Source organism: Melanerpes formicivorus, unplaced genomic scaffold (genome assembly GCF_026170545.1).
Source record: "Melanerpes formicivorus ecotype bairdi unplaced genomic scaffold, bMelFor1.0.p_v2 SCAF_88, whole genome shotgun sequence".
Lineage (NCBI taxonomy): Eukaryota > Metazoa > Chordata > Aves > Piciformes > Picidae > Melanerpes > Melanerpes formicivorus.
The window spans coordinates 699,128-726,961 of record NW_027142440.1 but is presented as its reverse complement, the minus strand read 5'-3'; the positions used below and the strand labels follow the sequence as shown (position 1 = coordinate 726,961).

The 27,834-nt window shown below is 63.5% G+C and overlaps 3 protein-coding genes across 4 annotated transcripts; 1 reads left to right on the top strand and 2 right to left on the bottom strand.

Annotated features, from left to right (window-relative positions):
- Window positions 1-30: 30 nt before the first annotated feature.
- Window positions 31-17,136, bottom strand: NUP88 (nucleoporin 88). Of its 2 annotated transcripts, none has more exons than XM_068165384.1 (17): window positions 16,871-17,136; window positions 15,763-15,932; window positions 14,228-14,353; window positions 14,008-14,094; window positions 13,058-13,234; window positions 9,443-9,626; window positions 8,371-8,521; window positions 7,725-7,823; window positions 7,498-7,588; window positions 5,870-5,971; window positions 5,023-5,181; window positions 4,269-4,394; window positions 3,325-3,390; window positions 3,090-3,170; window positions 1,075-1,201; window positions 609-727; window positions 31-255 (listed from the first exon to the last, which is right to left on the bottom strand). In XM_068165384.1, exons 1-17 carry the CDS (start codon window positions 17,108-17,110, stop codon window positions 192-194), a joined length of 2,169 nt encoding a protein of 722 aa, XP_068021485.1. In that variant the 5' UTR covers window positions 17,111-17,136; the 3' UTR covers window positions 31-191. The 2 variants fall into 2 exon arrangements, with proteins under 2 accessions (XP_068021485.1, XP_068021486.1); XM_068165385.1 differs by having other exon boundaries at window positions 9,443-9,623.
- A 122-nt stretch (window positions 17,137-17,258) lies between these two features.
- On the top strand, window positions 17,259-20,848 carry RPAIN (RPA interacting protein). Its single transcript, XM_068165336.1, has 7 exons — window positions 17,259-17,382; window positions 17,702-17,890; window positions 18,739-18,802; window positions 19,264-19,378; window positions 19,590-19,653; window positions 19,748-19,879; window positions 20,645-20,848. Exons 1-7 carry the CDS (start codon window positions 17,305-17,307, stop codon window positions 20,672-20,674), a joined length of 672 nt encoding a protein of 223 aa, XP_068021437.1. The 5' UTR covers window positions 17,259-17,304; the 3' UTR covers window positions 20,675-20,848.
- A 1,200-nt stretch (window positions 20,849-22,048) lies between these two features.
- C1QBP (complement C1q binding protein) lies at window positions 22,049-26,865 on the bottom strand. Its single transcript, XM_068165363.1, has 6 exons — window positions 26,593-26,865; window positions 26,278-26,428; window positions 25,497-25,584; window positions 24,826-24,921; window positions 23,383-23,505; window positions 22,049-22,466 (listed from the first exon to the last, which is right to left on the bottom strand). The coding sequence occupies exons 1-6, from the start codon at window positions 26,837-26,839 to the stop codon at window positions 22,317-22,319; spliced, it is 855 nt and encodes a 284-aa protein (XP_068021464.1). The 5' UTR covers window positions 26,840-26,865; the 3' UTR covers window positions 22,049-22,316.
- Window positions 26,866-27,834: the final 969 nt, after the last annotated feature.

Here is a 27,834-nt window from a genome sequence, read left to right as displayed (position 1 = left end):
CCTCCTGCCCTTGTGGAAAGCTCAACCTGCCCCAGCCCCTGGGCAGTCATAACAAAAGTGATTTATTGAACAGGGTCTCCTCCCAGAGCAGGAGGGGAAAGCTGGGGGGCTCAGCACACAACTGCTGCAGGGGCAAGGGGAAAGTAAAGCTCCTCCAAGCCTCCTGGTGCAGGCTGCTCCTGGGGCACAGCCTAGAAGCTGATGTGGCTCCTGACATCGTTGATCTGCTTCACCATCTCCCTGATGTGTTCTCCCCTAAAGACAAAGAGATGCAGTCAGAGCCAGCAGGAGGGAGGACACTGCCCAGGGGAGCAGCAGGAGGGAGGACACTGCCCAGGGGAGCAGCAGGAGGGAGGACACTGCCCAGGGGAGCAGCAGGAAGGGGAGCAGCAGGAAGGGGAGCGCTGGGCCCAGCCCCCTGCCGGCCCCAGGCTGCACACAGGCTGCCACAAGGCCCTCAGGCAGGCTGAGCTCAGCACTGGCAGGAGAGGGCTGGAGCTGCTGCAGCAGAGCTGCAATCACAGCCTGGGAAGGGGAGGCAGTGCCAGAGCCAGGCTGGCAGTGCCAGGGCCAGGCTGGCAGTGCAGAGGAGCCCAGCAGCCACTCACTCTTCCCTCAGCACGGTCTGGATGCACTTGCTCTGGTAGGCACTGAGGGTGATGCTGGGCTTCCTGCAGCCAGGGCCCCTCTCCATCTTCTTCTGCTGGTATTCCTTCTTCATTTTCACCTGGCCAAGCAAAGAGCCCTGTCAGAGCTGGCCCTGCCTGCCAGGCTGAGAGCTGCCCCCTTCCAAACCCTGCAGCAAACAGACACATCCCCCCTGGCTCAGTAGCCCCTGGCCCTTGCACTCTCCCTGCCACACAGAGAGCAGGAGGTTACTGCTTGGCCTGGCTTAGGGCTCACAGCAGGCTGCAGAGGTCCTGTCTGGCTCCCTCACAGGGAGCAGAGGTCGCTGGGGTGAGCTGCTGCCAGTTTGGCTCCTGCTGCTCCCCTGAAGGACTGAATCCTCTCAGCACACTGCACAGGTGCTGGCAGGGACCAACCAGGGCCATGCCCTTCCCTTCCTCCTCTCACCTGTCTGAGAGCATTGCTGAGGTGCTGCAGCTGCTCATGGATGGTCTGCAGCTCCTTCTTCATATCCTTCTCAGTGTCTGAGAGCACAGGGAGCTGGGAGTGCAAGCTCCGAAGCACCTTCTTCATCCTGGATGTGCAGAGCAGGAATCACTGCTGCAGGAGCTGGGCTGCTGCTGAGCCCCCACAGGCTGCTCTGCAATCACTGCTGCAGGAGCTGGGCTGCTGCTGAGCCCCCACAGGCTGCTCTGCAATCACTGCTGCAGGAGCTGGGCTGCTGCTGAGCCCCCACAGGCTGCTCTGCAATCACTGCTGCAGGAGCTGGGCTGCTGCTGAGCCCCCACAGGCTGCTCTGCAATCACTGCTGCAGGAGCTGGGCTGCTGCTGAGCCCCCACAGGCTGCTCTGCAATCACTGCTGCATGAACTGAGCTGCTGCTGAGCCCCCACAGGCTGCTCTGCAATCACTGCTGCAGGAGCTGGGCTGCTGCTGAGCCCCCACAGGCTGCTCTGCAATCACTGCTGCAGGAGCTGGGCTGCTGCTGAGCCCCCACAGGCTGCTCTGCAATCACTGCTGCAGGAGCTGGGCTGCTGCTGAGCCCCCACAGGCTGCTCTGCAATCACTGCTGCAGGAGCTGGGCTGCTGCTGAGCCCCCACAGGCTGCTCTGCAATCACTGCTGCAGGAGCTGGGCTGCTGCTGAGCCCCCACAGGCTGCTCTGCAATCACTGCTGCAGGAGCTGAGCTCCTGCTGAGCCCCCACAGGCTGCTCTGCAATCACTGCTGCAGGAGCTGGGCTGCTGCTGAGCCCCCACAGGCTGCTCTGCAATCACTGCTGCAGGAGCTGGGCTGCTGCTGAGCCCCCACAGGCTGCTCTGCAATCACTGCTGCAGGAGCTGAGCTCCTGCTGAGCCCCCACAGGCTGCTCTGCAATCACTGCTGCAGGAGCTGAGCTGCTGCTGAGCCCCCACAGGCTGCTCTGCAATCACTGCTGCAGGAGCTGGGCTGCTGCTGAGCCCCCACAGGCTGCTCTGCAATCACTGCTGCAGGAGCTGGGCTGCTGCTGAGCCCCCACAGGCTGCTCTGCAATCACTGCTGCAGGAGCTGGGCTGCTGCTGAGCCCCCACAGGCTGCTCTGCAATCACTGCTGCAGGAGCTGGGCTGCTGCTCAGCCCCCACAGGCTGCTCCTGACAAAGCACCAGAGCCCAGCAGAGAGCAGTGCTGCACCATGGAAGCATTGTGGTCTGAAAAGACAAAGCTGAGATCACAGAATCCAATGGCTCAGGTTGGGAGGGACCCAGAGATCAGCCAGCTCCAGTCCCAGCCATGGGCAGGGACACCTCCCACCAGCACAGGCTGCTCAGGGCCTCATCCAGCCTGGCCCTGAACACCTCCAGGGAGGGCACAGCCACAGCCTCCCTGGGCAGCCTGTGCCAGGCTCTCCCCAGCCTCCTACTGAAGAGCTTCTTGCTCTGCAGAGCCTCTGCAGCAGCTCAACCCTCCCTGCCTGCTCAGTGCCAGCTGCAAAGTGCCTGAGGGTGCCTGGCTCCCAGCCTGCTACCAAACCCTGCTGCCACCTCCTGCCTGCTCTGTTCTGCCACACTCACAACTTAGCCTCATGGAATCATTGAGGTTGGAAAAGACCTCCAGGAGTCCAACCATTAACCCAAGCCCAGCAGCAAGCCATAGCCACTGCATCTGCACAGCTCTGGGGATGGGGACTCCACCACCTCCCTGGGCAGCCTGGGCCACAGCCTCACAACCCTTTTCCTGCTGCCCAGCCTAACCCTCCCCTGCTGCAGCTGGAGGCCTTTCCCTCTTGCTCTCCTCCAGGCCCTTGGGAGCAGAGGCCAAGCCCCAGCTGCTCCCAGGTGCTTTTCCACATCCATGGGGTCAGTGCTGTGGGAGTTTGCTGGCAATCAGCCACTGTGGCCATCAGCCAGGTTCAGACGTGCCCAGAAGCTCCTTGGATGGGTGAGGAGCCTCCAGGCAGCCCTGCCCCAGAGCCCAGCTGCCTCACCTGTTCATGATGTCCTCCTGCTTCTCCTTGGCCTCCTCGTACTTGTCGGCCAGGCGCTCGGCCATCTCCCGCAGGCTCTTCCTGCGGGCCAGGGGAAGTGGCTGTTGGCTCAGGGGCAGGAGCAGGGACAGCTGGGGCTGGGGCCAGGGGAGGAGCTGGAGCTGCATCACAGCTGCTGCTGTGCTCACCCCTCCCTGGGGTCACAGACAGGGCCTGCAGGGCAGCCCAGGCTCACCTCTCCTCCCGGCAGTAGCTGAGGTCCTCCAGCTGCTTCTTCTTCTGTCCCCACAGCAGCTTCACTCTGAAACAAACCCACAGCAGCTCAGAGCACCCAGCACAGCAACCCACACCAGGGGCAGCAGAGTGATTCATGCTCCTGGCAGCAGAAGGAACCAAGGGCACCAGTGGGAAGCAGCTCTGCCCTTCCCTCCAGCTTCACACTGCAGACTGGAGACAGACTGACTGCAGCCTCCCCTGGCTGAGGCCATCAGGGCCCTGCCACCCCCAGGCAGCCTGGCAGCAGCACTCCTGTGTCACACTGCCTGCTGCCTTCCCCTCAGTTTGCAGGCCAAGTTCTCCTGGAGGTGTTCAAGAAGCATGGACACAGCACCTGGGGCCCAGAATGTTAGCATGGGAAGGGACCTGCAAGGCTCACCCAGCCCAAGCCCTCTGCACCCAGCAGGGACATCCTCCACCAGAGCAGGCCCACAGCCCTGCCCAGCCTCACCTTCAATGTCTCCAGGGCTGGAGCCTCAGCCACCCCCCTGGGCAACCTGCTGCAGAGTTCCAGCAGCCTCCTGGGGCACAACTTGATCCTCACATCCAATCTCAACCTGCTCTGCTCTCATTTCAAACCACTGCCCCTGGTCCTGGTACAAAGTCCCTCCCCAGCTCTCCTGGAGCCCCTTCAGGTACTGGAAGGCTGCTCTGGGGTCTCCCTGGAGCCTTCTCTCCTCCAGGCTAACAGCCCCAGCTCCCTCAGCCTCTCCTCAGCCATGGTGGTGTTGGGTTGAGGGCTGGACTTGATCTGAGAGGTCTCTTCCAACCCAAACAGTTCTGGGGTTATTCCCACAGGAGCTCCTTCTCCTTGCCAAGGGTTAGCACAGCAGGGGAGGCTCAGTGCTTGGTGCTGCTGCTCCCCTCAGGGCAGAGCAGAGACTTTGGAGGGAGCTGTGTTACCTTTGCTGGATTTCCTCCTTGGCCAGGTCCTGTTTCAGGATGTATTCCTCTCTGAACACCTGTGTGGCCCTGCTGAGAAGCTGCAGGCATTCCTCAGGGGGAGGAGCAGCATCTGGATCAGCAGACCTTGAGGAGAGCAGAGGCAGGGTCTGGCAGCCTTGCCCTGACAGGCTGAACAGCTCAGAGCATGTACTGGGGGGTGAGCTGGGGAAGTGGGAGGCTAGCTGAAATCCCTGTCCTGTAAGGCACTTTGTCCATCAGGAGATCCCAAAGTGTCTTACAGCTCCTGAAAGCCCAAGGGGACAAGGGGTGAGCAGCCCCAGCAGCTGAGCTCAGCCCTGCCTGGAGCCCCATGGCCTCCTGCCACTTCCTGGGACCATCCCTCTGCCCCACTCCTGCCGTGGCCAAGGCACTGTTCACAGCTTCACAGATGGCAGTGGGTGGGAGGGACAGGAAGGATCCTCCTCAGCCCCCTGCAGGCAGCAGGGACACCTCCAGCTGCTTCACAGCTTCACAGATGGCAGTGGGTGGGAGGGACAGGAAGGATCCTCCTCAGCCCCCTGCAGGCAGCAGGGACACCTCCAGCTGGGTCAGGCTGCCCAGGGCCACCGCAGGCCTGAGCTCGACGTCTGCAAGGACAAGGCCTCAAGCACGGCCCTGGGCAGCCTGTGCCAGCAGTTCAGGCAGGAGCTGACAGCCACAGAGTATTCCAGAGAGCCCTCCCTGTGCAGCCCCTGGAGCCCTCTGGACTTACCTGAGCAGCAGGGGGTTGGCAGAGCTGCGCTGCAGGATGCCTCGGATGTGCCTCTCGAAGGAGTGCTGCGACTGCGCCAGGATGCGCAGCGGGGAGGCGTCCACAGCCTCCTCCTCCCTGGTGCAGAGCAGGGGGGGGGAGGCAGGGTGCACTGTGCTCCTGCCAGGGAGAACACAGCTGAGGCCAGGGCTGCAGCCAGGGCACTGCAAGAGCTGCCTGAAGGGGGGAGCTCCCCACTGTGCGAGGAGATGCCCTGCAGCAGTCGGCGCTCCGGGGAGGTGGCAGAGCCAGCTCCAGGCAGGCCTGGGGGAGCTCAGACCCCCACAGCCTTCTGTGTGGCCACAGCCAACACTAACACAAGCACCAATGTCCTTGCCCTTGGCAGCAGCTGCCCAAGGAGGCAAGCAAGCACCTGGCCAGCAGCAGGACTCTGATGCCCGCAGCAGGACTCTGATGCCCGCAGCAGGACTCTGATGCCCGCAGCAGCCTGCCCAGCCCCTGCCCTCTCTCACTTCAGAGGGGAGCTCACAGGAACTGTGCTTGAGAACACTGCAGAGAGCTTCAGGCCATGAGGGCCCCTGCCCCTGGCTCTGCTGAGGGCTCCTGCCACACTCACCACTGCCCTGGGCAACTGAAAGCAGTGCCCTGCCTGCCCCCCTGTGTCACCCAGGCACTTCCAGCACTCTGCAGCTTCCCAGCCCCCCAGACAAAGCACAGCTGCTCTGGGAACTTCTGTGTGGCCTGCAGGAGCAGGGCTGGGCTGGCAGGGTCAAGAGGCTAATCCAAGAGCACCCTGTGGCCCCTGCCACGAGCAGGGACAGCCTGAGGAGCAGCAGGAGCCACCTACAGCAGCGGCCTGGTGATGCACTCGTAGGCGTTGGTGATGCAGATCATGGTGGGGCCCAGGATGTCAGAGACAATCCAGAAGCCTCTGATGGGAGCAGGCTGCCTGAGGGGAAGGAAACAACAATGAGCTGGGCAGAAATGCTCTGTGGCTGCAGTTGTGCAGGCTGACTCTCCAGAGCAGCTCTGGCTGTAGCCTGCAGCAGACTCCCTTCAGCAAGCCTGGCTGAGTGCCTCTGCCAGCACAGCCCCTGCCCCAGGAGAGGCTGCCCCAGGAGAGGCTGCCCCAGGAGAGGCTGCCCCAGGAGAGGCTGCCCCAGGAGAGGCTGCTCCAGCTGGAGGCAGCACAGGGCAGCAGCCCTGTGAGCAGCACTGAGACCTGCTGGGCCCTGCACTCAGGACCCACTCCTGGTGTAAGGCTCAGGAGAGAGCAGAGCTCCTGCACCACCTCCTGGGCCAGATGTCCTCCTCCCTGGAGAGGCCTCAGCTGTGCCCAGGGAGCCCTGCAGGGGACCTCAGCCACACTCAGCTCCTCCTGACAAGCACTGCCTGCACCTGCAGTGCCTGGGGCACAGCAGCCTGCAGACATGGATAGGGCTTATGAAAGTGAGAAGAGCAGCAGCTGAAGATCCAGAGGGTAGAGCCCCTGAGGCTGGGAAGCAGCTCTGAGCCCAGCAAGGGATGCCTCTGAGGCCTGCCTGAGCTCAGCACATCATGGGCAGGGTTTGATCCCCAACAAGTGCCTCAGAGGACCATGGAGGTGAACATTGCTGCTGCTTCACAGGGGCTGCAGGCAGGGACTCAGGAGCTGTTTGCCCACCTGGCAGGAAGAATCCTGCTGCAGGAGGTTCTGAGTTCCCTTGACCTGACTTTGTTATTCTAATGGCAAGGATGCAGCAAGAGAGAGACAGAGAATCCCAGAGTCCTTTGGGTGGGAAGAGACCTCTGAAGGTCATCCTGCAGCCAGCAGGGGCAGCCCCAACCAGAGCCCCAACCACCCTGCCCTGCACTGCTGCCAGCCATGGGGCAGCTCTCTGGGCAGCCTGGGCCAGGCTCTCCCCAGCCTCAGCACCAAACCTTTCTCCTTCTCTCCACTCTCAACCTCCCTCTCTCAGTTCAAACCATCTCCCTTTGGCCTGGCACCACAGGCCCTGAGCAAAACTCTGTCCCCAGCTCTCTGATCTCCCCTTGAGGCACTGCAAGGCCACCAGAAGCTCTCCCTGGAACCTTCTCCTCTGCAGGCTGCCCAAGCCCAACTCTCTCAGCCTGGCTCCCAGCAGAGGGCTTCCAGCCCTGCCAGCACTGCTGTGGCCTCCTCTGGCCCTGCTCCCCCAACTCCCTGTCTGTGCTGAGGGCTCCAGAGCTGCCCCAGCACTGCAGGGAGGTCTCAGCAGAGCACAGCAGAGGGGCAGAATCCCCTCCCTGCCCCTGCTGCCCACACTGCTGGGGCTCAGCCCAGGCCAGGCAGGGGCTGGGCTGGCAGTGCTTGGTGCTGGCTCCTGTCCAGCTGTGCACCCCCAGCACCCCCAAGCCCTTCTCCTCAGGGCTGCTCTCCAGCCCTTCACCCCCAGAGCCAAGCAGAACCATTTCCCATAGCTGCTCACTGAGCTGGAAGCAACAGAAGGTTTTTACCTGCAGGGCAGTGGTTTGGTGCAGAGGATGTGCTCCACAAAGCACTTCTGCTCTGCTCCCAGCTCCTGCAAACTGTCTTTGTCTTCCTCATCTGCAGAGAGATTTGTCAGGATGCAGCAGAGCCCTCTGCAGGGGGAGGGGCTCTCAGTGCTCCCCACATCCACCAAGCTGGCAGGGAGCTGCTCAGGTCCCACAGGAGAGGGTCTCAGGGAGGGTCTCAGACTCACCTGAGGCCAGGAACTTGTGGAGCTTCTCGATCCAGGTGAGCCCCACGCTGTGCACTCCTGCCTCGTGTGTGCAGTGGTACCTGGAGGGGCACTTGGGGTCTGAAACCCCAACAGCAAGTGGCACCAAGCTGCAGGGCTCATCCTCCCAGCCTGCACCAACCTGCTCTGCAGGCAGCATCAGCATCTGCCCAGGGACTGAGCTGGAGGGGGAGCTCTGCCTGCAGCAGCTGCTGCCCTGCTTGGACCTCCTCCTGCCCCACATCTCAGCCAGGAGGGAGCCAGCAGGGCACTGCTCCAGCCCTGTGTCCTGCCCCACCATGGCACAGTCCCATCAGCAGCCTCCAGCTCTTCCCCCAGCACCAACACCCCCACAGAAGCTCCTTCCAGGCTGGGGCCAACACAGATGGACAGCTTCTACTCTGCCAGCCCCAGCTGCAGGAACTGAGTGTTAGGAGCAGCTGAAGCAGCCCTGGAGCAGGCACCCAGGCACCTCCCAGGCTTGCTCTGCCCATGGCACTCGAAGGCATGAGGCAAATCCTTGCTCTGCCACCAGTGGACCCTGTGAGCACCTTGACCCTGGAGACCTGGGATGAAGGAGGGGAAAGCCCAGGGGAAAGGCCAGGAGCAAGCCCAGGAGCAGCCCTACCTCGGTGCAGTTTGATGGGGCAAGAGAAATCAGCCTCCAAAGGCTCTTCCTCATCTCCTGATGCCAGCTTCAGGGCAAGCTCCAGCTCAACACACTCAAACACGTAGAGGGAAGGGATGAGATCACATCTTGGGTCCCAAGACTTCTCTGACTGTGAACAAAGGGAATGTGAGGCACCATGGAGCTAGACATGGCAACACCAGCTGCAAGAAAGGGACATGGCCTGGGCCAGCCTCCCTGACTCGTGGTCAGGCAAAGTCCTTCAAGTCCCTTTCTTCCTCAGAAAGAGTTTGTGTCTGGAATGCCAGAACCCAGCATGGAGGGGCTGGAGATCTGGGGACCACCCACTCCAACCCCCCCTAAAGCAGGGCACCCACAGCACAGTGCCCAGCAGCACAATGCCCAGGGGGGGTTGGAAGCTCTCCACACAAGGACACTCCACAGCCTCTCTGGGCAGCCTGCTCCAGGCCTCCAGCAGCCTCACACCAAACAACTTTCTCCTCCTCTTCACATCCAACCTCCTGGGCTCCACTCTCTGCCCCTTGCTGCCCCTTGTGCTGGCCCTGGCCACCACTCAGCAGAGCCTGGCCCCAGCCTCTTGCCCCCCACAGCTCCTTTAGCTCTTGCTGAGCATTGCTCAGCTGCCCTCTGGGGCTGCTCTTCTGCAGGCTCTCAGCCCCAGGGCTCTCAGCCTTTGCTCCTCCCAGAGCTGCTCCAGGCCCCTCAGCAGCTCTGCAGCCTCCCCTGGGCTCTCTCCAGCAGTTCTCTGTCTCCTGAACTGGGGAGAGCCCAGACCTGGACTCTGGACTCCAGCTGTGGCCTCTCTAGGGCACAGCAGAGAGAGAGGAGAACCTCCCTTGCCCTGCTGGCCACACCCAGGACACCTTTGGCCTTCTTGGCCACCAAGGATACACATCCTGGAAGTCACCCAGATCCCAGGGGCCGGCTGGCACAGCCTGGCTGCCCCTCGGTGCTTGGTGCTCGCCGCCAGGCCCCGCGGCAGCTGGCAGCCCGGAGCTGCGAGCGCAGAGAGAGAAAGGGGGCAGGGCAGGGCAGGGCCCGGGGCAGGTACCTGCTCCTCCTCCTCCTCCCCATCCAGCACCACGCAGTGGTAGAGCAGCCCTGCCTCGGTGGCGATCACCAGGATGTTGGGCAGGCAGGGCAGGCACAGCACCGCGCAGGCGTCGTAGCCGTAGTTGTCCTCCGCCGCGGGGTGCATGGGCAGGGGGCCCAGCAGCCTGGGCAGGCTCCGGCTGCTGCGGGGCACAGCGGGGGTCAGGGCGGGCTGCTCGGGGGGGGCTGCTCGGGGGGGCTGCTCGGGGGGGCTGCTCGGGGGGGGCTGCTCGGGGGGGCTGCTCGGGGGGGGCTGCTCGGGGGGGGCTGCTCAGGGGGGGCTGCTCAGGGGGGGCTGCTCGGGGGGGGCTGCTCGGGGGGGCTGCTCGGGGGGGGGGCTGCTCGGGGGGGGCTGCTCGGGGGGGGCTGCTCAGGGGGGGCTGCTCGGGGGGGGGCTGCTCGGGGGGGGCTGCTCAGGGGGGGGCTGCTCGGGGGGGGGCTGCTCAGGGGGGGCTGCTCGGGGGGGGCTGCTCAGGGAGGGCTGCTCAGGGGGGGGCTGCTCGGGGGGGGCTGCTCAGGGGGGGGCTGCTCGGGGGGGGGCTGCTCGGGGGGGGCTGCTCGGGGGGGGCTGCTCAGGGGGGGGCTGCTCGGGGGGGGGCTGCTCGGGGGGGGCTGCTCGGGGGGGGCTGCTCAGGGGGGCTGGCTGCTTACAGCCAGGGCAGGGAGAGCTGCTCACTGCCGGGGGTGGGGCCAGGGAAGGCTGCTCGGGGGGGGGCTGCTTACAGCAGGGGGGGGCAGGGAGGGCTGCTCATGGGGGGGGGCAGGGAGGGCTGCTCACTGGGGGGGGGGGGCAGGGAGGGCTGCTCATGGGGGGGGGCAGGGAGGGCTGCTCACTGGGGGGGGCAGGGAGGGCTGCTCACTGCAGGGGGGGCAGGGAGGGCTGCTCACTGCAGGGGGGGCAGGGAGGGCTGCTCATGGGGGGGCAGGGAGGGGCTGCTCATGGGGGGGCAGGGAGGGCTGCTCACAGCAGGGGGGGGGGGCAGGGAGGGCTGCTCACTGCAGGGGGGGGGGGCAGGGAGGGCTGCTCACTGCTGCCTGCATCACTGCAGCTACAGAACCACAGCAGGCTGGGGGCTGGAAAGGGCCTCCAGAGGGCATCTGGCCCAAGCCCGTGCCAGGGCAGGGCAGCCAGGGCAGGGCTCAGCACCCAGGGCAGGGCAGCCAGGGCCACATCCAGGTGGGGCTTGAAACACTCCCCAGCCTCTCTGGGCAGCCTGCTCCAGGCCTCCAGCACCCTCACACCAAACAGATTTATTCCTGGCTTCCAGCCTGTCCCTGTTGTTCCCTGGCCTGTCCCTGGGCACCACCAAGCAGAGCCTGGCCCCTTCCTCCTGACCCCCACCCCTCAGACACTGAGAGACAGTGATCAGATCCCTCTCAGCCTTCTCTCCAGACTAAACACCCCCAGGGCACTCAGTCTTTCTCCACAGCAGAGATGTTCCAAGTCCCTTCACCACCCTCAGAGCTCTCTGCTGGACTCTCCAGCAAGTCTCTGTCTCTCCCTGGGGAGCCCAGAACTGGACAATATTCCAGGGGGTTCTCAGCAGAGCAGAGCTGCTGCCTAGAGCTGCTGGCCACACTTTTCCTTGCTGCCCCCAGGGTGCCAGTGGGCATAAGGGCACACTGCTGTCCCATGGAGAGCTTGCTGTCCACTGGGACTCCAATAACTGACTAAGGAAGCACAGTGATGGAAGAGGAAAGCCCAAACCAGGCCAAGGTTTGGAGCTGTGTCCAACTCCACCCACGTGGAGCCCTTCAGGAGTCTGCCCCAGTGAGCTCTCAGGACAGGCTGGAGCTCAGCCCTTCATGGTTCCTGCTTTCAAAGCAACCCAACCAGACAGCAATGAATGCAAGAGGAAATGCTGTCCCAGGACAGAGCTCCCAGGGAAGCTCAGGTTAATTCTCCTAACTACTCCATTGGCTTCTTGCTGCATGAGGCACTGCACAAGCAGCACTCTGTGGGGTGGCAGCTCTCTAGGTAGAGCTTCTGAAGGGCTACAGCCCAAGAGAGGATCTCTGTGCAGTCTGTATCCCAGCTACCACCTCTGAACACCCACTCCCCTGGGAGCTGACAGGTTTCCCACCTCCCTCTCAGTTTGCTGAAGCTTTTCTGGCATTAAAGCCTTGACCTTTCCTTATGGAACACAGCTGCCAACCCTCTAAGACCTTCAAACATTCCAGCTCCCCAAATGCCACTGCCACAGCTCAGGATGTCCATGCTGTGAGCCAAGGGCCCCACAACACAGCTGAACAGCCTCAGACACTGATCTGATGGAGCAGGGCAGGGCTGGGTTGGAGATGAGAAGTTGTTGCTTTGGTGCAAGAGTGGTCAGGGACTGGCAGAGGCTGCCCAGGGAGGTGGTGGAGTCCCCATGCCTGGAGGGGTTCCAGAGCCCTGTGGCCATGGCAGCTGGGGCCATGGTGGTGCTGGGTTGGAAGTTGGACTGGATGACACTGGAGATCTCTTCCAAGCCCAATGGCTCCATGATTCTGTGGTGCAGGGCAGCAGCTGCAGCTCAGCTTGCTGATGGCAAGCAGTGGCCAGGGGGAAACCTGAAGCCCTAGGTGAATAAAGCTGACATGTCTACTGCCACAACACTGGATTACATCCAGAGAGTTGCTGGCTTTCAGCCCCCCAGCACTGCAGGGAGAAGCCAAGCTGCAGAGCTCTGCAGCTCAGCCCAGCCCAGCCCCCCCAGGCCAGAGCCCCAGCTGCAGAGAGTGAAGGCCCTGCAGCCCTGGGGCTGGACAGGCAGCAGCAGCCCTGGGGCTGGACAGGCAGCAGCAGCCCTGGGGGCTGGACAGGCAGGCAGCAGCAGCCCTGGGGGCTGGACAGACAGGCAGCAGCAGCCCTGGGGCTGGACAGGCAGACAGCAGCAGCCCTGGGGCTGGACAGACAGGCAGCAGCAGCCCTGGGGCTGGACAGGCAGGCAGCAGCAGCCCTGGGGCTGGACAGGCAGACAGCAGCAGCCCTGGGGGCTGGACAGGCAGGCAGCAGCAGCCCTGGGGCTGGACAGGCAGGCAGCAGCAGCCCTGGGGCTGGACAGGCAGGCAGCAGCAGCCCTGGGGCTGGACAGGCAGCAGCAGCCCTGGGGCTGGACAGGCAGGCAGCAGCAGCCCTGGGGCTGGACAGACAGGCAGCAGCAGCCCTGGGGCTGGACAGGCAGGCAGCAGCAGCCCTGGGGCTGGACAGGCAGCAGCAGCCCTGGGGCTGGACAGGCAGGCAGCAGCAGCCCTGGGGCTGGACAGGCAGGCAGCAGCAGCCCTGGGGGCTGGACAGGCAGCAGCAGCCCTGGGGCTGGACAGACAGGCAGCAGCAGCCCTGGGACTGGACAGGCAGCAGCAGCCCTGGGGCTGGACAGGCAGGCAGGAGCAGCCCTGGGGCTGGACAGGCAGCAGCAGCCCAGGGGCTGGACAGGCAGCAGCAGCCCAGGGGGCTGGACAGGCAGCAGCAGCCCTGGGGCTGGACAGACAGGCAGGCAGCAGCCCTGGGGCTGGACAGACAGGCAGGCAGCAGCCCTGGGGCTGGACAGGCAGCAGCAGCCCAGGGGTGCTGAGCATGACGTGGCCCCACCTCTGAAGCAGGCTGATGTAGGTGAGGAAGGTCTCTCCATTCTCATAGAGGATGTAGAGGGGGTATGCCAGCACCTCCTCTCCCCCTCGCTGCCCCAGCAGGCTCTTGGGCACCGGCACCAGGGGCCCGAAGTCGAAGGCCACGGCAGTCTCCCCCAGCGAGGCAGTGTAGGCTCTCCTGGGGACAGGGCAGGAGCAGGGCAGGGCATCAGCTGCAGCTGCCTGCTCAGCACCTCCCCAGCACTCTCCTGACCTGCTCTTTCTCACTGCTGAACACCAGCCTGGGCACACAGCTGACACCTTCCTCCTGCCCCTCCTGCCCTGCAGCCCCCCGCACAGCTCACAGGAGACAGAGGTCCTGAGGAGAGCAGGAAAGGGCCTCAGGCTGCCCCAGGGCAGGCTCAGCTTGGACAGGAGAAAAAAATTCCTCACTGACAGGGCTCTCAAGCCTGGCTCAGGCTGCCCAGGGAGGTGGGGGAGTCCCCAGCCCTGGAGGGGTTTCCCAGAGGCAGAGCTCAGCCCCAGCATGGGCAGAGCCAGAGAGTGCTTGGCCTGGGGGAGCTCCAAGGGCTTTGCCAAGCAGCACTGCTCTGGGATGCCATCCCTCTGCAGTGCATCAGGCTGTGACTGGCAGACAGCCTCAAGTTCTCCCTTTCCAAGGAGGCCAAGAGGGAAATGAAAAGATCATCCCTGCACTGCCCCCTCCCAAAGCCCCTGGGAAGGCTGCACCCCGCCAGGGACTGCTCTGACACTCCCCCAGCTCTGCACTGGGTTGCTGCTTCCCTTTAGGATGGCAGAGAGCAGCACCACAGAAGTGCCCTTCCTGTGCTAGGAAGAACCCCAGGGCAGAATCCCAGTGGACTCCCTGGTGGATTTGTCTCTCCTCAAGAGCAGAGCTGAGTCCTGAGCCTGTGCTGTGCCAAGCACTGGCAAGGAAGGCAGCACACCTACCCTCTGTTGATTTTAAGGGTCTCCTCCTCAGTGTCTGAAAGGGAAATGACTTTGACAGGGCTCTGAGGAACCTTCAGGTTGTAAAACCTAGAGAGAAGGAAGAGCAGGGGAGGTGATCCAGCTGGCAGTGCTGCAGAGTCCCTGCTGGGGCAGGGCAGGGAGAGCCCAGCTGCCCATGGCAAGCACCACAGCTGGCCCCTGCAGGGCAGGCAGGTCTCACCTGATGGTGTTGTCTGAGGTCAGCAGCACGATGTGGGGCTCCAGGGTCTCACAGGGGTACCAGGCAGCGTGCTTCAGGGTCAGAGAGGTGGAGCTGGTGAAAAACCTTTCTGCAATGGGAATTGTGCTGAAACACAGAGCAGAAAGGCACAGTGACAAGAGAGCCTGGGCTGGCTCCTGAGGGCAAGCTGGGGACAGCCACCTGAACATGAGCCTGCAGTGTGCCCAGGTGGCCAGGAGGGCCAATGGCTTCCTGGCCTGCATCAGGAAGAGTGTGGCCAGGAGGAGCAGGGAGGTCATTGTGCCCCTGGACTCTGCTTTGGTTAGGCTGAACCTTGAGTCCTGTGTCCAGTTCTGGGCTCCTCAGTTTCAGAAGGACATTGAGAGACTTGAAGGTGTCCAGAGAAGGGCAAGAAAGCTGGGGAGGGGTCTGGAGCACAGCCCTGTGAGGAGAGGCTGAGGGAGCTGGGGTTGCTTAGCCTGGAGAAGAGGAGGCTCAGGGGAGACCTCATTGCCCTCTGCAACTACCTGAAAGGTGGTTGTGGCCAGGAAGGGGTTGGTCTCTTCTCCCAGGCACCCAGAACAAGAGGACACAGTCTCAAGCTGTGCCAGGGGAGGTTTAGACTCGAGGTGAGGAGAAAGTTCTTCACTGAGCGAGTTGTTCACCATTGGAATGTGCTGCCCAGGGAGGTGGTGGAGTCCCCATCCCTGGAGGTGTTCAAGAGGGGATTGGATGTGGCACTTGGTGCCATGCTCTAGTCATGAGGTCTGTGTTGATAGGTTGGACTTGATGATCCTCAAGGTCCTTTCCAACCTAAGTGATACTGTGAGACTGTGGGAAGAGGAGCCAGGAGCCCAGGCAAAGAGTGCCAAAGCCATCAGCAGGACTGCTCTCCGAGCTGGAGGCACAGCTGTGACACTTTGTCACCTCCAGCTGGATGTTTGCTTTGGGCCACCACAGCTCAAACCCCCCAGGGGCAGGAGAAGAGCAGAGGGGAGCAGCCTGCTCCCCAGCAGGGGCAGGAGAAGAGCAGAGGGGAGCAGCCTGCTCCCCAGCAGGGGCAGGAGAAGAGCAGAGGGGAGCAGCCTGCTCCCCAGCAGGGGCAGGAGAAGAGCAGAGGGGAGCAGCCTGCTCCCCAGCAGGGGCAGGAGAAGAGCAGAGGGGAGCAGCCTGCTCCCCAGCAGGGGCAGGAGAAGAGCAGAGGGGAGCAGCCTGCTCCCCAGCAGGGGCAGGAGGAGAGCAGAGGGGAGCAGCCTGCTCCCCAGCAGGGGCAGGAGAACAGCAGAGGGGAGCAGCCTGCTCCCCAGCAGGGGCAGGAGAGCAGAGGGGAGCAGCCTGCTCCCCAGCAGGGGCAGGAGAAGAGCAGAGGGGAGCAGCCTGCTCCCCAGCAGGGGCAGAGGGGTCCCTGGCAGCCAGCCAAACTACATCACTGCTGGCTGTCCCTACAGCCAGGTCTGCCAAGTCTGCAGCCCCAGAGAGGCTGTGGATGAGGCTGAGCAGGAGCAGGGTGGTGCTGGCCCTGAGCTCTCACCCACCTGCAGTTGACTGTGGGCCTCCCACCTTCGAACTCCGAGTCGCGGCCCCAGCGCTTGGGCAGCTGCAGCACCAGCAGCCCCTTGGTGCCCACCAGAGCCACATGGTGCTGGCTGGGGCTCAGCAGCGTCTGGTACACCTCAAACAGGGGAGGGTCTATGCAGAGGAGGGTCTGCAAACACAAACACTGGAGTAAGGACCAGCCACCACACAACCACAGCCTGGTCTGGGGGGGAAGAGACCTTCCAAGCTCATCCAGCCCAGCCCCCTGCAGCCCCCAGGGACAGCCCCAACCCCAGCAGGCTGCTCACAGCCCCACACAACCTGCCCTGCACTGCTGCCAGCCATGGGGCAGCTCTCTGGGCAGCCTGGGCCAGGCTCTCCCCAGCCTCAGCACCAAACCTTTCTCCTTCTCTCCACTCTCAAGCTCCCTCTCTCAGTTCAAACCATCTCCCCTTGGCCTGGCACCACAGGCCCTGAGCAAAACTCTGGCCCCAGCTTTCTGATCTCCCCTTGAGGCACTGCAAGGCCAGCAGAAGCTCTCCCTGGAGCCTTCTCCTCTGCAGGCTGCCCAAGGCCAACTCTCTCAGCCTGGCTCCCAGCAGAGGGCTTCCAGCCCTGCCAGCACTGCTGTGGCCTCCTCTGGCCCTGCTCCCCCAGCTCCCTGTCTGTGCTGAGGGCTCCAGAGCTGCCCCAGCACTGCAGGGAGGTCTCAGCAGAGCACAGCAGAGGGGCAGGATCCCCTCCCTGCTGGGGCTCAGCCCAGGCCAGGGCTGGGTTGGCAGCACCTGGTGCAGGCTCCTGTCCAGTCCTTCTCCAGCCCTTCTCCCCTCAGCCTGTACTGCTGTCGTTCACAGAAGAGTGGTGCATCTTGACTGACTGATACAACAGCTACAAGATGCAGAACGAGACAAGAACTTGCTCCCCGCCGCAGCCAAGGCCAGAGCCGGAGGTCTCACTGAGCCAAGAGCCTCCGCGGGCAGGCCGCAGGTGAGCACCGCCGCGGGGCCTCCTGAGCCGGCTGCGCTCAGCCCCGCTCCCACCACAGCTCCCGCCGCCTTCATCCCCTCCCGCCGGCCCCCCACGGCCTCCCCCGGCGCCAGGCCCCACCTGGTACCGGCTGAGCGCCGCGGGGTCGGGCCCGCCGAGGCGGCGGAGGGCGATGGCGTGCAGAGCGCCGCACTCCCCGTCCCACAGGAGCAGATCCCCGTCGAGGCCGAAGAGGAGGTTGCGGATGAGCGGCGGCCGCGCGGCGGTGGCGGCAGGGAGGCGGTCGCGGAGGCGGCTGAGCACGGCGTGCTGCGGCAGGGCCGCTCGCCACTGCTCGGCCGAGCCCCACTCGCCCGCCATCGGCGCCGCCTCGCCACCGGCACCACTTCCGGCGCTCCGCGGTGACACTTCCGGCGCTCCGCGGGGCCATTTCCGGTACCTCGCGGGGCCACTTCCGGTACCTCGCGGGGCCACTTCCGGCGCCGCGCTGCCCGCGCTCCGGGACTCCATTTCCCGGCGTGCCTCGCGGCGCTGGCGCTGGCGCTCCGCGGGCCATGGAGTCCCCGCTCCGGCGGCACCGCGCTCGCTACAAGAGCCCGGCCGCGCCGCCCTGGAAGGAGACCTACCGCCGGGTGAGTGGGGCCCGGGGGGGGGGGGCCCTGGCCGCTGCTTTGCCCCCGGCTCGGTCCCTCCCGGCGCTGTGAGAGGGCCGAGCCAGGCCCTCCCTGCGCCCTCCCTGCGAGGGTCTGCGCGGCCGGGCGGGGCGGGAGCTGTCAGCGCGCCCCCGGGCGGTGCCCCCGGGCGGTGCCCCCGGGCGGTGCCCCCGGGCGGTGCCCCCGGGCGGTGCCCCCGGGCGGTGCCCCCGGGCGGTGCCCCCGGGCTGCCCCCCGCGCTGGAGCCCCTTCCTCGCCCCAGCGCTAAGGGCCCCGCGTTGGTTTGTTCCCTCCGAAGCGCTGCATGGAGAGGTTGAGGAGCAGCCGGTCAAAGCTGCTGGACCGGTACCGCCAGGCCGGGGAAAGGGTCTGCAGCCCGGGCACCGGCGCGCTGCTGGTGCAGGAGGTGATGGAGATAGAGTGGCAGACGCTGCAGGCCGGGCAGCAGGGCCTGCCGGCCCTCGGGGCGGTGGAGGCCCTGGAGCAGGTCAGTACAAACGCTTGGGCTGCTGCTGTGTGTCTGTGCAGGTGCACCAGGGACATCCCTGCAGCTCTGGGCTGCCGTGGTTGGAGTGGGCAAGGCTCTGTCTGGGCTCCCTCCTGCAGCTGGCTGCTGTGCTGTGGCAGTGCTGCCCTTAGGCCAGGAGTGGGGAATGTCCTCATCTCCTTCACAGGCTGTGTGTGAATCACCTGCAGCTTCCAGGGTTGGTCTGTGTCTGACCACTCCTCAGAGCAGGATGAGACTGCAGCCTTCTGAGGAACAAACCCTTGGGCAGGCTCTGCTCTGGGGCCTGTTGTGGGTGGCCTTGCACAGATGATTATCAGAATTGTGGCTTGGGTGGGAAGAGACCTTCCAAGTTCATCCAACCCAGCCCCCAGGGACAGCCCCAACCCCAGCAGGCTGCTCACAGCCCCACACAACCTGCCCTGCACTGCTGCCAGCCATGGGGCAGCTCTCGGGGCAGCCTGGGCCAGGCTCTCCCCAGCCTCAGCACCAAACCTTTCTCCTTCTCTCCACTCTCAAGCTCCCTCTCTCAGTTCAAACCATCCCCCCTTGGCCTGGCACCACAGGCCCTGAGCAAAACTCTGGCCCCAGCTCTCTGATCTCCCCTTGAGGCACTGCAAGGCCAGCAGAAGCTCTCCCTGGAGCCTTCTCCTCTCCAGGCTGCCCAAGGCCAACTCTCTCAGCCTGGCTCCCAGCAGAGGGCTTCACACAGTGCAGGGTTTGCCAGTACAGGTTGTGAGCAGACAGCAGCAGGGGGAGTGCACACTGCAGTGGCAGCTCAGGTGCTGAAGGCCAAGGGAGGAACAGTCACTAACTGATGCACCTCTCAGATGCTGGAGGACCCTGATGAGCTGGCAGTGCTGGAGGAGATCCAACAAGAGCTGATCTTGCAAGGTACACTCTCTGCACTCCTGCTGACAGGTTTGGTCTGGGGCAGCTGTGGGGATTCAGACTCGCTGAGGCTGCACTCCATGGTTCCTCTGGGCCATGTGATGTAGGGGGAGAGCCTCCTTAGAAACCTCTGATGCACTCAGACCCTTTTGGTCAGTTTTAAGGGATGTTTTAAGGTTTGTGGGAAGCTAATGAGGGGGGAGGAAGAGGAGTGAGGTGTTTGGAAGCTGTGGGAGCCTGCATCAATCAGCTCAGAGGTGTTGGTTGGGAGACGTCACCCACGGGAGTGGCTGCAGGCTGCCTCGCAGCAGAGAGGGGAACCCCAGCAGGAATGATTCCATCGAGGGTGGCAATCTGATCCCAAGCAAGGAGGGGCTGCCCCAGCCTCCCTTGCCCAGCAGCAGAGCTGTGCTGGCAGCAGAGCTGTGCTGGCAGCTGCCTGAGGGTGGCTTTGCTGTGTGCAGAGCAGTCGGTGCTGGAGGAGTACGACCGCAGCCTGCGCTTCGACCAGGAGTGCCTCAACGCTGTGCTGGAGGGCTGGGACGCCCCTCAGCAGCTCATCTGCCCTGTCTGCAGGAAGTAAGCAAGGCCCTGGGGGTGGCACCCAGCTCCTCCACTCCTTACAGCAGCCTGGGCTTGGGGATGGGCAAAGGCAGCAGGGGAAGGCTGCTGTGTCAGTTCCAACAGCTGAGCCCCCTGAAGCCATCAGCTCCAGCCCAGAGCGGCTCTGCCAAGGCCTCCCCCTGCTCAGGCTGTGGTGCTGATGCTGCTCCTTGCATGTTGTGTCCAGGAACAGCCTGACTGTGAGGAACCACCTGGTGCTGTGCCAGTGTGGGCTGCACATCAGCACACAGGTAAGCTGGGTGGTACCTCTGCCAGCCTGCAGCCGGGGCCGGGCTGGAGCTGCAGACAGCAACTTCAGATGTCCTGTGCCCCCCTGCTTCCCAGGACATGACTGAAGGGAGGCTCAGGAGTCTCCTGGAGAGCACTGTCACGGAGCACAGCCAGAGGTGCTCCCACAACCCGGAGTTCACTGCCACCAGGGGCCTGGAGGAGACCAATCTGCTCATGAGCTGTGCGGTGAGTGCCTGCAGCTCTGCACCCAGCAGCAGGCTGCTGCCAGGGCAGGGGCTCCCTGCTGCCCCCACAGGCCTCCTGGAGTGGGCTTGCCTTTGGCTACAGGAGCTGTGAAAGGAAGAGTCAAATGACAAAACCTCCCTTAACTGCTGGGCTAGGGAATCCTCCATAGGATCCTGGAGCCACAGAAGGGGTTGGTTGGAAGGGACTTGCAAGATCACCCAGTGCCAACCCCTGCCATGGGCAGGGACACCTTCCACCAGCACAGCTTGCTCAAGGCCTCATCCAGCCTGGCCTTGAACACCTCCAGGGAGGTCTCAATCTCCCCCCTCCCAGCTCAAAGCCCTTGTCTCTCATCCTGGCACTCCCAGGCCTTGTCAAGAGTCCCTCCCCAGCTCTCCTGGAGCCCTTCAGGTACTGAAGGCTGCTCTGAGGTCTCCCTGGAGCCTTCTCCAGGCTGCACAGCCCCAGCTCTCAGCCTGTCCCTGTAGGGGAGGTGCTGTGTCACAGTGCCTTGGCCCTCTCACTTCACCTTGCAAGCTTTATGTGAAGCAGCTGCTCAGGTGCTTCAGGGAAGGCTTTGCCACTCACTTGAGCTGCAGCTTCCTCAGGCAGCCTCTGGGCAGACACCTCCCAGCCCTGGGCTCAAGCTGGAGCCAGCAAGCTCTTAGCTCTGCTGCTTCCCTGGCACCCTTGTGAGGAGTGTGAGGGGCAGAGCTGAAGGCTCTGCACTGCACACCAGTGATTCCTTTTCTCCCATCTATACAGGTCTGTGACTCCTGGACAATTCTCCTCTAAGCTGCCCCAGCTGCTGCTGTTTCTTTTGTACTGGAAGGACTTCAGGACTAACCCAGAGCTGCTACAGGACTGTTTTTAGCTGCTGTGTCAAGAAGCTACTTGAAGAGGCAGCCCTGCCTTGCCCTGCACTTTCAATGGCACAGTGTCTGTTGGGAAATAAACTTCTTTAGTGTATTTCAGCCTCAGTGGTGTGCTTCAGCCAGCTCCCAGCTCACACTGAAGCCTGGACTCTCTTTCAGCCTCACTTGTGGCCTGCAGCTCATGATGGAGAGGGTGGTTGGAGGAGCAGCCAGCAGCTGGAGCCCTGCAGCAGTGCCTCTGAGCAGCAGTTGCAGTTCTGCTGGAGCTGAAAGGCTCAGCCTCTCTCAGGTTTCTCTGCAGGAGTGCTGCCACAGCAGCTTCTGGCAGCACAGCCCTGAGGCAAAGGACTCCTCCAGGCTGTAACCCTGAGGTCTGTTCCCTGACACACTGATCACCTTGGCCAGCAGTGCTGACAGAGGGCATGCTGTGAGCAGCTGCTGCAGCCTGCCCTGGGCCCAGCCCCAGGCATGCCAGAGCCAGCAGGAGAGGCAGCAGCCCCAGGCCTGAGAGAGCCAGCAGGAGAGGCAGCAGCCCCAGGCCTGAGAGAGCCAGCAGGGCAGGCAGCAGCCCCAGGCCTGAGAGAGCCAGCAGGGCAGGCAGCGGCCCCAGGCCTGCCAGAGCCAGCAGGGCAGGCAGCAGCCCCAGGCCTGAGAGAGCCAGCAGGGCAGGCAGCGGCCCCAGGCCTGCCAGAGCCAGCAGGGCAGGCAGCAGCCCCAGGCCTGCCAGAGCCAGCAGGGCAGGCAGCAGCCCCAGGCCTGAGAGAGCCAGCAGGAGAGGCAGCAGCCCCAGGCCTGAGAGAGCCAGCAGGGCAGGCAGCGGCCCCAGGCCTGCCAGAGCCAGCAGGGCAGGCAGCAGCCCCAGGCCTGAGAGAGCCAGCAGGAGAGGCAGCGGCCCCAGGCCTGAGAGAGCCAGCAGGGCAGGCAGCAGCCCCAGGCCTGCCAGAGCCAGCAGGGCAGGCAGCGGCCCCAGGCCTGCCAGAGCCAGCAGGGCAGGCAGCGGCCCCAGGCCTGCCAGAGCCAGCAGGGCAGGCAGCAGCCCCAGGCCTGCCAGAGCCAGCAGGGCAGGCAGCGGCCCCAGGCCTGCCAGAGCCAGCAGGGCAGGCAGCGGCCCCAGGCCTGAGAGAGCCAGCAGGGCAGGCAGCAGCCCCAGGCCTGAGAGAGCCAGCAGGAGAGGCAGCAGCCCCAGGCCTGCCAGAGCCAGCAGGGCAGGCAGCGGCCCCAGGCCTGAGAGAGCCAGCAGGGCAGGCAGCAGCCCCAGGCCTGAGAGAGCCAGCAGGGCAGGCAGCAGCCCCTCTCAGTGAGACACTGAACAGCTTTTATTCTTCACATTCATCATTTGTACAAAAGCCACCAGGGAGGGTGAGGCAATTCTGAGCCATGATGGCAGAGACCTTGATCTGGGCTGCAAGATAAATACCAAGCCCCAAGTGCAGGAGAGGCTCCTGGCCCTCCCAGGCCAAAGCTGCTTCTCTGCCTCCCTGCTGTGAGGATGCAGCTGGGGGCTGCTGGCTGGAGCAGTGCTGTGGGATGCCCACAGGTGAGGAGGAGGTTCCCAGCCCAACCTACTGGCATTTGACAAAGCTTTTGAGGTCTTCAAGGAACTTGATGTACTCCTGGTGCTCCAGGGCAGTGCTGAGCTCTATTAACTCGTCAGCAAAGGTGTTGTCCACGCCTCTGTCAGCCAGGAAATCCATCAGGTGATCATACAGAGCCTGCAAGCAAGCCACAGGAGGCTGCCTTAGCAAAGCACCCGGCCAGGGCTGCTTCTGAAACAGCTCCTGGCAGCTGGGCCCTGCCCCCCCAAGGGGACCAGGGAGCTGCTCCCCCCCTGCTCAGCAGGCCTGACCCTGGCTGGGATGGTTGGAGGGCAGGGGGATGGTGAGGGGTAGGGCAGGATGGAACAGGGCACAGGATCCCAGCAGGGGGATTCCCTTGTAGCCATTCTTGAACTTTGTAGCCAGTTCAGGAGACAGAGAACTGCTGGGGAGAGTCCAGGGCAGGCTGCAGAGCTGCTGAGGGGCCTGGAGCAGCTCTGGGAGGAGCAAAGGCTGAGAGCCCTGGGGCTGAGAGCCTGCAGAAGAGCAGCCCCAGAGGGCAGCTGAGCAATGCTCAGCAAGAGCTCAAGGAGCTGTGGGGGGCAAGAGGCTGGGGCCAGGCTCTGCTGAGTGGTGCCCAGGGACAGCACAAGGGGCAGCAAGGGGCAGAGAGTGGAGCCCAGGAGGTTGGATGTGAAGAGGAGGAGAAAGTTGTTTGTTGTGAGGGTGCTGGAGGCCTGGAGCAGGCTGCCCAGAGAGGTTGTGGAGTGTCCTTGTGTGGAGAGCTTCCAACCCCCCCTGGGCAGTGTGCTGTGGGTGCCCTGCTGGAGCAGGGGCTGGGCTGGGTGATCCCCAGAGGTCCAGCCCCTCCATGCTGGGACTCTGTGACTGCCAATCATGCCACCAGCACTGCACAGCTGCTGGCACCACCTAACACTGCTCAGCTGGCAGCAGAACCACAGTCCTGTGGCACCCTGGGCTGGGGCAGGGCAATGCCTCCCCTCTGGCATCTGGGACAGGGCTCACAGGCAGGAGTCTGGACGAGACCCTGAGGTCCCCTGCAGCCCAGGGCCTGTGTATGAGCAGCACTCACCCAGTCCAGGGAGTCTGTGTTGAGGGTGTAGTTGGTGTCCTTCCAGTCTGCCTCTCCCGTGGGCTGGAAGCTGACCTCCCGGATGGTGAAGATGTCACTTTCCTCCTCTCCCTCCTCTCCCAGCTGCAAGGGGAGGGCAGAAGCAAGGCAGTCAGCTCCAGCTGCTGGGCACCTCCAGCACCCCCACCCAAACCAGGACTCACACCACAGGCCACAAGAGCAGTCCTACAGCTGTGCCTATGCCCTCTCCAGGCATGCACAAACACACAGGACACAGCAGCTCTGTGCCCAGCTCCTGAGCTCCGTGCCCAGCTCCTGAGCTCTGTGCCCAGCTCCTGAGCTCCGTGCCCAGCTCCTGAGCTCCGTGCCCAGCTCCTGAGCTCTGTGCCCAGCTCCTGCTGCCAGCAGTGCCCAGCTCCTGAGCTCTGTGCCCAGCTCCTGAGCTCCGTGCCCAGCTCCTGAGCTCTGTGCCCAGCTCCTGCTGCCAGCAGTGCCCAGCTCCTGAGCTCCGTGCCCAGCTCCTGCTGCCAGCAGTGCCCAGCTCCTGAGCTCTGTGCCCAGCTCCTGCTGCCAGCTGTGCCCTGATGGCCAGCAGCAGCTTGAGCCTTACAACAATGTCAAGACCCTTTTCTGTGTAGCTGTAAATCCCTGCACAGCTCTGCCTAGCCCTGCCTGGATCACAGAGGAGTGCAGGGCTTGGAAGGGAGCCCATCCAGTCCAACCCCCCTGTCAGAGCAGGGTCACCCAGGAGCACATCCAGGTAGGTTCTCTGCAGGGAGGGAGACTGCTCCCTGCAGCCTGCTCCAGGGCTCAGCACCCTCACACCAACCAACTTTCTCCTCATGTGGAGGTGGAAGCTCCTGGGCTCCAGTCTGTGTCCCCTGCCCCCTGTCCTGCCACAGGACACCACTGCAGAGCCTGGCCCCTTCTTGTCCCCCACCCTTCAGCTGTAACCACTGCTCAGCTCCCCTCTGGGGCTGCTCCCCTCCAGGCTCTCTCAGCCTTTGCTCCTCCCAGAGCTGCTCCCCCAGTGGCACAAGCCTTGCTGGGCAGGGCTGGCTGCACAAAGCAGCTGGTAACAGAAGAAAGCACAAAGGCCAGGGTGAACCAAAGCTCTTCAGGTTTGTTTTCTCTCCTCTGTTTTTCATCCCTGCTTCTCTTTGGGACACCAAGATCTGTGAGTGGTTAAGTCCCTCTATCAAATCTGTGCTGTTGTGGCCATTCTCACCCCTCTCAAGCTGCTGTGCCAAGTTCAGCCTCCCTTCTCCAACAGAGTTCAATCAGCAGCTGGTCAGCAGGCGAGGCAGGAGGGGAACTACCTCCCCAGAGTGTCCTTGCAAACAGCACCACTTGCTATCATGTTTGGGAAAGCACAGATAAGCAGCCTGTGCTCTCTGCACCCAGCAAGGCCCAGCCCAGGGCTGGCTGCAGGCTGACACCCACCTCATCCTCAGGGTAATGGCAGTCCAGCACCAGGGTCTGCTTTGTGTCATCCTTTATCACCTCCACAACAAAGTTGGGAGTTGATGTAAGCTCAGGCTGGAAAAGAGGAAAGTTGCATCAGCAGGAGGCTGACCAGGAGCCAAGGTGCTGGCAGCACAGCACAGCTTGGCCCTCCACCTTCTCCCTGGAGCCTCCAACCTGGCCAAGGACAGCCCAGCCTTTCCTCAGTCTCACCAATGGCCCTCAGCCCCCGCTCTGCTCTGCTCACAGGTAAAATGGCAGCTGGCAGCATCTGCCCCTGCCTAACAACCCACAGCTCACCTGGATGGGTCCCTCCAGTGCCAGGAGCTGAGCAGGAGCTGCCTGTGCCTGCCCTCCTCATGGAGGACACCTGGCAGGGCACAGCCTGCTCACAGACCCAGGGCACTGCTCCTTCCCAGTGGGTACAGCATGCCCAGGAGGGAAGGCAATGGCGAAAGTTCCCCAGGGCTGTCTTTTGGCCTCTGGGGCCCTCCCACCCTGCTCTGTTCTGCTGCAGTCAGGAGGTCACAGCCCAGAGCCAGCAGCACTTTGTGACTTCCAGCCCCCAAACACCGAGAGGCAAAACCCCTTAAGGGCAAGGTTCTAACTTCCCTCTGCTCCCATCCCTGAAGCCACATCCAGGCAGTTACCTCCTGCTCGTCAGGCTTCTGCCCTTCCTGTGGCTCATCCTCAGCTGAGGGTGGAATGCTGTTGTTGATGTTGAAGGTGACTGTTATCCTTCAGGAGAAACACAAACAGCTCAGCCTGCAGTGCTCTCAGCACACACACACCCAAACCCCTGCTCTGTGGAGCTCCTGCTGTGGGGACAGCCTCCTGGTGTGGAATTCACACAGCCAGAACCGACCCAGGTACCGCAGGTAAAGACACCTGAGAGCTGCTGCCTTCCTCCAGCTGCTCTCTTGAACAAGCTTTGCTGGGCTGAACTGGTTCCTTTCATGCAGGAATCACAGCATGGGCTGGAAGAGACCCTAAGGATTGTCCAGTTCCACCCCTGCCATGGGCAGGGACACCTCCCACCAGCCTCATCCAGCCTGGCCTTCAACACCTCCAGGCGGGAGGCAGCCACAGCCTCCCTGGGCAACCTGCCCCAGTGTCTCCCCACCCTCACTGGTAAGAATTTCTTCCTCCTCTCCAGTCTCAATCTGCCCTTTTCCAGCTTCCAGGAACACTGCAGGAAGCTTCGTAGCACCGGGCAAGAACAAAGTTAACAACTGTCCCCCCCCAGCTCCTTCAGCTCCTGCTGAGCACTGCTCAGCTCCCCGCTGGGGCTGCTCTGATCCAGGCGCTCAGCCCCAGGGCTCTCAGCCCTTGCTCCCCACAGCGACGCTCCAGGCCCCTCCGCAGGGTCCCTCCCCAGTCACTCCTCGCAGCCCCTGGGGGCACAGAGCCTCCCCGCAGGGCCGCACTCACTTCTCGCCGGCGATCTTCCGCACCAGCTTGGCCTCGGTGCCGTGCACCTCCAGCTCCCAGCCGCCGGACACCTTGGGCAGGGATTTGTGTTTCTGGATCTTCTTCTCCTCCTTGATCTCGTCGGTCAGGAACTGGGCGAAGGCTTTGTCCCCTGCGGGGCAGAGGGGTTGGGGTCAGTGCCGCTTCCCGCGCTGGGGACGGACCCTCCCCCCCGCCACGTGCAGCGCGGCTCGGCGCGAGGGCCCCGCGCGCCTCCCCCCCCGCCCCGCCGGGCAGGACCCCCCCGGCAGGACACCCCCCCCCCCCCCGGCTCACCCTCGGTGTGCAGCCCGCCGCAGCCGCAGGACACGCCGCCGGCCGAGCCCCGCCGCGGGCGCAGCAGCGCCGTCCGCCAGCCGCCGCCCAGCTGCCAGAGCGAGCGCGCCAGGGCCGGCGCGGCGCCGGGCGGCGGCAGGAGGCCGCGGGGAGCGCAGGAGGAGAGGAGCAGGCGGCGGGGCGGCGGGCGGAGCGCCGGGCGCAGGGAGGCGGCGGCGGCGGAGCGCAGGGCGCGGGCGAGCAGCATGGTGCAGAGAGGGCGGCGGGGCGGGCAGAGGACACCGCCGGCCCCGGAACTGCGCCGCAACGCTTCCGGCCCCGGCGGCCCCCGCGGCGCGGAGCCGGCGACCGGGGTTCGAGTCCCGGCGGCCCTGGAAGCGCTGGGGAGCGCTGAGGGCACTGCGATGAACAGAAAAGTCTCATTAACAGAATCACAGAGTTGATAAGAATTTTCTGCTTGTTAGCTGAAATGCTGGAATGCAGGGAGGGGGAGAGGGGTTGGCAGACAGCCCTTGGATAGATAAGGAATAGCAGGATTTGTCAGTGATTCACTTCTGTTAGTCTTGGACAAGATGCTCTTTTGTATAAGATAAAGGACACCTGCATGATATGTGTACTTCTGCTATTTTTAGATAGATAACTTTGTATAGATAGGAAGCATCTGGACCCCTGTCATTATAGACAGAGAACTTTGTCTAAAAGTGTGCCCAAAGCTCTCTGAAGGCACACAGCTCTTTTGAGAGGATTCTACCTGTGTCAGGCGCGCCAGAATAGAAGCACGATACAAGAAACTTACTGAGTCTCTTGTGTGTCATTCTCTAAGTCAACTGTTAGCTGATTGCAGCGGAAAAGCGAGGCCGGGAGAGCGGGGCAGGCGCCCCCGAGTGTAGCGGGGAGGCAGCACCCCCCCTGGCCGCCTCTCGGCTGGGGCCCGGGGCAGCTGCAGGCAGCTGAAGGGAAGGCTGGGGCTGGTTCATAGTTTCATAGTTTCATAGTTTCATAGTTTCATAGTTTCATAGTTTCATAGTTTCATTCAGGGTTGGAAGGGACCACAAGGATCAGCTAGTTCCAACCCCCCTGCCATGGGCAGGGACACCCCACACTAGATCAGCCTGGCCAGAGCCTCAGCCAGCCTGGCCTTAAACACCTCCAGGGACAGGGCCCCAACCACCTCCCTGGACAACCCATTCCAGGGCTTCACCACTCTCATGGGGAAGAACTTCCTCCTCCCCTCCAGCCTGA

Coding starts and splice junctions, on each gene's coding strand:
- RPAIN (XM_068165336.1), top strand. CDS start 17,305: ATGGAGTCCCCGCTCCGGCGGCACCGCGCTCGCTACAAGAGCCCGGCC. Junction 17,383..17,701: donor GGAAGGAGACCTACCGCCGG/GTGAGTGGGGCC, acceptor TTCCCTCCGAAG/CGCTGCATGGAGAGGTTGAG. Junction 19,654..19,747: donor GGCTGCACATCAGCACACAG/GTAAGCTGGGTG, acceptor CCTGCTTCCCAG/GACATGACTGAAGGGAGGCT.
- C1QBP (XM_068165363.1), bottom strand. CDS start 26,839: ATGCTGCTCGCCCGCGCCCTGCGCTCCGCCGCCGCCGCCTCCCTGCGC. Junction 24,922..25,496: donor AGAAGCCTGACGAGCAGGAG/GTAACTGCCTGG, acceptor CCTCTTTTCCAG/CCTGAGCTTACATCAACTCC. Junction 23,506..24,825: donor GCCATTACCCTGAGGATGAG/GTGGGTGTCAGC, acceptor CTCCCCTTGCAG/CTGGGAGAGGAGGGAGAGGA.
- NUP88 (XM_068165384.1), bottom strand. CDS start 17,110: ATGGCGGGCGAGTGGGGCTCGGCCGAGCAGTGGCGAGCGGCCCTGCCG. Junction 14,354..15,762: donor AGGCCCACAGTCAACTGCAG/GTGGGTGAGAGC, acceptor TCTGTGTTTCAG/CACAATTCCCATTGCAGAAA. Junction 4,395..5,022: donor GCCAACCCCCTGCTGCTCAG/GTAAGTCCAGAG, acceptor GCTCTCCTCAAG/GTCTGCTGATCCAGATGCTG.